Source organism: Schistosoma mansoni, chromosome 1 (genome assembly GCF_000237925.1).
Source record: "Schistosoma mansoni strain Puerto Rico chromosome 1, complete genome".
Lineage (NCBI taxonomy): Eukaryota > Metazoa > Platyhelminthes > Trematoda > Strigeidida > Schistosomatidae > Schistosoma > Schistosoma mansoni.
The window spans coordinates 222,065-228,759 of NC_031495.1; the positions used below are offsets into that span (position 1 = coordinate 222,065).

The following is a 6,695-nucleotide window of genomic DNA, read 5'->3' on the forward strand; positions in this document are numbered from 1 at the left end:
TGCGAAGCGGGATCGTGGATGCGCACTACTGAGGAGTCCTACGATAGGACGAAACGGCCGTCCAGTGCTTCTAGATTGTCCATAGTGGTTTAGCTTCAATTGACTCATGATCTTAACTATATAACATATCTTTATTTACTGAGAAAACGTCTGATTGTGAGTATAAGTATCCATTTCCGATAAAATAAATCTCACTTGTTAGTGTTCTGAATAAATTGTTGATAAAAAGATAGTTTAATTGATATCTTAGAGTACTGACGGGAATAATTAATTAGCTTCAACAAAATCGAAGTCAACTTTGATCCTTTTAGCAGTAATTTACTTTAACTGGTAATTCAAAAAGATCAAGAAATACTGGATATCTTCATCGGCTTAGTTTTGGACGTTTTCGAAATGGACAATTGGATAACCTTAGCACAGATTAGACCCAAGAATGTTAGATCTTTAGACAACGGAGTTATAAAAAAGTGATACATATTTGTAGATTTGAATTACTTGAGGAATAGTGATTGCTCTCTGTAAAGGAACTAATCAATGTAATCAAGTTCTCATTAGTTCATTGGATAAAAACACCTTTCATATCAAACTATTTTTTACAATTCATTCAATCAATAATACTGTAGTGTACGCTACTTATGCGGACAGGTATATGTAATAAGTGGAATGTGTACCAGTAAAAGGTTGAAATAAAGAGAAAATGAAGAAGAACAGAAGGTAGTTGGAATAAAAACAGGAATAAACAAATAATGCAATATGTAAAGGACAACTCAACGGAAGCGATATACAAATGATGCATTTAATGTTTTCATATTTTACAAAGGCATTGTTTAATTTTGCATAAAACAGTCAATTGGTTTTCACCACCAAGTTTTCATTTATTACGATACTAATGAATTGAATTTTCATAGTTGAAAACATAAAATCAATTGAAGCTAGACCACCAAGGAAAAGCTGGAAGCACTGGACGGCCGTTTCGTCCTACTGTGGGACTTCTTAGCAGCGCGCACCCACGACCTCGCCTCACGAGATTTGAACCCAGGACCTACCAGTCTCGCACCAGAGCACTTAACCGATAGACCACTGAGCCGGCGTCATTGGTGTTAATGTCTAGCTTCAACTGGTTCAGTGTTCTGGTGCGAGACTGGTAGGTCCTGGGTTCGAATCTCGCTCGCGAGGCGGGATCATGGATACGCACTGCTAAGGAGTCCCATACTGTGACAAAATGGCCTTCCAGTGCTTCCAAGTTTTCGATGATAGTCTAGCTTCAATTGATTCATGCTTTCAAGTATGAAAATACTGAAATCTCCACAAAACCCCTTCTGATAAGAATTGAATTTTGCACAACCATATGACATCTTATGAGAACTCTCTACTTCCAATCCCTCGTTTACCAAGTCGAATTCTTGATAATATACAACTTTCTTCAGTAAATTAGAATTAGAATCATTATAAATCACTTAGATTATAATTAAAATCAGTGCTTATTTATTACCATGTACACACCTATATATATGTGCTATATATATAAAGTATGAGTGTATACGTCGTTTGCATACATATATCTACCATCCTATCTGTCTTCTAACAGCTCATACTTCTATTGGTTGATTAACCCTTAAACATTGACATTCATTTAAGCACAATTATTAGAGTTATACATGTAAAAGTGTAAAACATAACATTATCGACCTTGATTAAGATATCAGATGACCAATAGTATTTTCTTATCTGTTACTATGTTCCTTCTCCTTTTTTTTTTATTCTTCTTTAATTCTCACAAAAATTACTGAATCATTATTATTTATAGACTTTTGTGTAACTAGGTAAACTTTTTGTATCAGTATCCAAATTGAAATCATTTCAAAAAGAAAAGAGGGATCTGTTCAAGTTAAAACAAACAAAACTATTTCATTAATTGAATATAAAGAAGAGGGATTTTCAAAAAAAAAAAAGAAAGCGGGAATTGCAAAACAAAACAAACAAAAAAACAGGAATATTTTTTTTCCAAAAAAAAAGAAATATTCATACAAAGTAAATTAGAAGATATCCGTTCAAAAGACGGAAATATGTCAAGTTGGCAACGTCTTTCTGGATATTTAAATTCTAAACCAACTGGACGTAAGTTGATTTTTTTTCTCCCAAGTATCATTATATGTATCAGGAGTTTTGTGGAGATTTCCGTATTTTTCATAGTTGAAATCATGAGTCAATTGAAGCTAGACCACCATGGAAAACCTGATGAAGTGCTCTGGAGCGAGACTGGTAGGTCCTGGGTTCGAATCTCGCTCGCGAGGCGGGATCGTGGATGCGCACTGCTGAGGAGTCCCATAATAGGACGAGTTGGCCGTCTAGTGCTTCCAGGTTTTCGATGGTGGTCTAGCTTCAATTGACTCATGATTTCAACTATCATTTATGTGTTTTATTTGAATGAAAGTTGTTTATTAGTTGTCTAATTCTTTTGACGATATATTAGTTTTGTGGTAAACGGGAACATATATGGAAGCAATCGAATGTATTTGTACGCAAAATTAAGGAATCTCATAGTAAAATCTGAGATCCATAAAGTAAATACTTCATTTACAAAATGTCAAACAATTGTCTCAAGCTTGACTGTTCCTTCTTTTCCACAGAAATCATTCTCTGTTCTCGTTCTTTTTTCTTTGATCTTCTCAGACTTCTAACTCCAGACATTTCACTTACGATTGGTGATACGTACTACTTATATTTGTTGTTATCATTAGCACACTCCACAGTTTTGCTGAAGATCATGACTTGTGTAATTTTAAGGTTTTCTAGACAATATTATGCTAATGTATGATACGCAGAAATCGTCAAATGTCATGTTAGTTACATAATACTGAATTAAATTCCCCTGACACGTTAACTAATACTACTTTTGTAATGATAACGGCGAGACTATAATTTATGGACGAACCAATCAGATTTACGACTACAAGTCTTGGACTTCGACGCTAAATTCTTTATCTATTTGGCTAAATAGCATCTTGGCATTCAAGCCGATGTTAGTTCGTGATGAAAACTCTGAATCTAATCCCTATCTCTATACATCAACTGTAAATCATAATCTTTATCTTTCATACAGGTTTAAAACCCTAGTCAGTAGGTGGGCATTCCCAAGGCCACTTTAGCATCGCTCAAAGGTCGTTCATAAATTATAGTCTCATTCTTTCAGTTTATCTTCAAATTAATTACATAATAAAGATGAGTAGTGGCTAGCAGTGGAATCCAGGACGCGCGTTTCGTCCTATTTGGGACTCGTCAGCTGGATGAATCTGCATCCCAGAGTTGATGTTCACTCTGAGACTCGAACCCAGTACCATTTACTTCAAACGGTAGCTACTGAGTCCGGACCTCAGGCAACATCGAGGCAGTCCGCACAGGATGCATCTATTCCAACAACAGACTGATCAATTGCAGTCTTAAATAACAATGGGAAGATACAAGTAATCAAACACCAAGTGAATTTAATCACTAAAAAGTTTTTGTTAATTGTTTATGACGGCATATAAGTTGTTACACAAACTAATCTCTAGCTTATGTCAGATGTAGCTAACCGTCAATTAGTGGAAATAACATCTTCGAATTCATGAATGAAATTGCTATCGATTGTTAAGTAGAGTGCTGTATTACAATTTTCTTATTGTTAATTACATGAAATCAATCGATCAACTAGATACTAGGAAGTCAAGTCAACTATGACAACTATTATTGTTAGGCGATAATTACTCAATCTAACCTGAATAACTGTCACGGTAAGAATCCATTCATAATCAATTTGACTACAGAGTTAAATACATAAAATTCCAATACTGATTTTTCCAAAGTAACTATTTACTTGTTTAACTTGTTTAACGTATTACTTACTTACTTACTTACTTACTTACTTACACATGTTACCCCTCGTGGAGGAGCATAGGCCGCTCACCAGCATTCTCCATCCAACTCTGTCCAGGGCAATCCTTTCCAGTTCCTTCCAGTTGTTATTCATTCTATTCATATCTGCTTCTATTTCCCGGCTAACCAGAAAAAAAAGTTTAACGTATTCCCTCTTAGTAAATTAATTCTTCAACAAAACGAAATATCATACGCTACAAGATAGATGAATCCCGTTTTCGGAATAACGAACATCAACTCTGAGATGCAGGCACATCCAGCTGACGAGTCCCAAATAGGACGAAACGCGCGTTCTGGATTCCACTGCTAGCCATTATCCATCTTTGCCCATAACGACTAATTAGTTTAGACAATAAGATTTCAACTAATGAGTTATACCTTGCAAATTATATCCAACTATTTCTGTCTAGATGTAGTCATATAATCGATTGTTAGTTAACGAGTTGTAAAGAAGTCAAACCAATAGACTGTGTACTGTTTAAACTAATCAAGTTATATATTACTCATATTTAAGTAGGGTCCAGGCTAGAGGTATCTAGGATATGAGTTCATCTTAACATCATTCACAATAAGTTAATGGATTATACAATCTGTAGTTTAGTAGAGGATTGTTCGAATTCACCTCTGTTTACATGATTCAAACAATATCAGTAACCTTTATTGCATAGATTATAAAATATAGTCCATTCAAATCTATACAATCGGTGACACCTTAGAAGTAACGATTCATTTAAAAACCTGACAAACCCAACGGAATTCATATGTGAAGTTGAAGTTTATAATAGAAATACAAGAATGTTCTCACATACAGACAAGGGCTTATTAGTGGGTAAACACAAGCAGACCAATAAAAGTCCCGCAATAGAACGAAACGGCTTCCAAGTTTTCAATGGTGGTCTAACGTCAATCAGTTCATGATCTCAATCAAAAACAGTAATCTCCACAGCCCCATAGTAATAGAATGATAAACTTAATGATCACTTAATATAGTTAAGCGGTTTGTATGAATTTGCTTCACGTAAAAACAGTTGTCACTTTGAACTGTGTGGATTAGACAATTAGTTACATTACATTTCATTTGCAAAGATAGTAGATTCCATTGGAAAAGACTAATGAGAATATGGCTCAGTAGTTAAAGAGGTCAATTATTGCCATTAAATTTCAGCTTTAAAACGCTCTACATCTACTTCAGTTTAGAAAACTGAATAGAATCACCAGTCTTGGTTTGATGTCAAGTACACATTTCTGTACCTGGTTATTGAGATAACCCTTAACGATTGTTATAATTACTTCCATATTTTACTGGTCTAATACATATTCAAACATGTTAGTCATTGGGAGGTAATCGTAAGAAAGCCCTCTAACTTGATGTTCGGTCCTTTGAAAATCATCATTCACTCAAACTTGTAACTTGATTGACAGAACTCTGATGATGCTCAGAATGTTTGTGACTATCCAGTGACAAATCAGTATAGATATTTAAAACTTAAAACAGGTTAGACTACCCAGTAAAATCAATAAGATGACAAAACCTGTAATCTATTTCGATATACATTCATTAACTGTTTGCATTTATCTCATTATAACATTACACTGTGTTGTGTTCAAAGGCACTTATTTTATTTAAAGACTTTCTGGTGCAAATATTCAATTGTTTGGTGTGAATTACTTTGAGTTGAAAATTTTATTTTGATTCCAAAAGAATTAAATCACTGTCGATGATATCTAATAAAGTGATTGGAAGAGGTATTATGAAATTAGACCTCTGATATCATCTAGGGGTCAGTAGTTTCGTCTTAATTCGAAACTGATAAACAATGTGCATTCACAACCATACCAGAGATGGAATTCAGAACCTGCTGACTTTGTCATAATCACCATAAAGGTTTAGAACATTGAATCGGAAACTGTTGATTCATATTCACTTATTATTGTTTGTTTGAATCTTCCCATTGATGTTTTTAGAACTGAAACTGGTCAGTCTCTTATTGGCATATGTGCATATTGTGGGTATTGCCTCGATATAGCCTGAATTCACAAGCATGGTAAGCAAACATGGATAGTGGCTAGCAGTGGAATTCCAGTTTGACTTGCGTTTCGTCCTATTCGGGACACATCAGCTGGATGTACGTGCATCTCAGAGTTGATGTTCACTCTGGCATATGTTCTCATTTCAGATGATTTATGATACAGTATAATCATCAGTCAAGGAAAAGGATAATATCTTGTTTCACACACTATATAATTGAATTCAAATGGCTCTATCACTGTTAATACTAAAGATTCGAAAGTAAACTTGTAAAATAGTTACTAAAGTATGGCCGGTTAACTATTCAAATTTGTTGGAAAAAAAGTAAATCAACCCGATCAATCAAGTTTGAATTTTGACGATTCATGTAATTTTCAAGATCAGATATTAGATCTTAAAGGCTGTTATCTTCAATTTGACTATGGAGTTCTTAAGGATAAATTAGGGCAATCACAAATGAATTAAGTTATTGTTTACAGGATATCTAAGTAACTAGATTCTATATGAAGTAAGCTCTGATAATGTTTCTCAAAATGACAATAAAAGCTCCTTAATTAAGTTATGTACCTGAGAGAACTAAATGAAATTAAGGATATGGTCAGAAGTGTTTAATACATAAGTTTAAGATTTAGTCATTACTGTTAGATGTATCTTTGTATAGAGAACATCAGAAATCATGAGTCAATTGCAGCCAGAACACCCATCACGAGCACGTGTCGCGCTGCACTGCGCGCCGCGCGCGTCCACTACA

General features: G+C 34.5%; 1 protein-coding gene across 2 annotated transcripts in view; it reads left to right on the forward strand.

Moving 5' to 3' along the window:
• Positions 1–2,066: 2,066 nt before the first annotated feature.
• Smp_160480.1 (hypothetical protein) overlaps positions 2,067–6,695 on the forward strand; it is a gene marked incomplete at both ends in the record, with an annotated part of 31,431 nt that continues 26,802 nt past the window's right edge. For both annotated transcript variants that reach the window (XM_018792897.1, XM_018792896.1), the window contains one exon: positions 2,067–2,118. In XM_018792897.1, coding sequence (XP_018647464.1) covers positions 2,067–2,118 — 52 coding nt within the window. The remainder of the gene's footprint in view (positions 2,119–6,695) is intronic.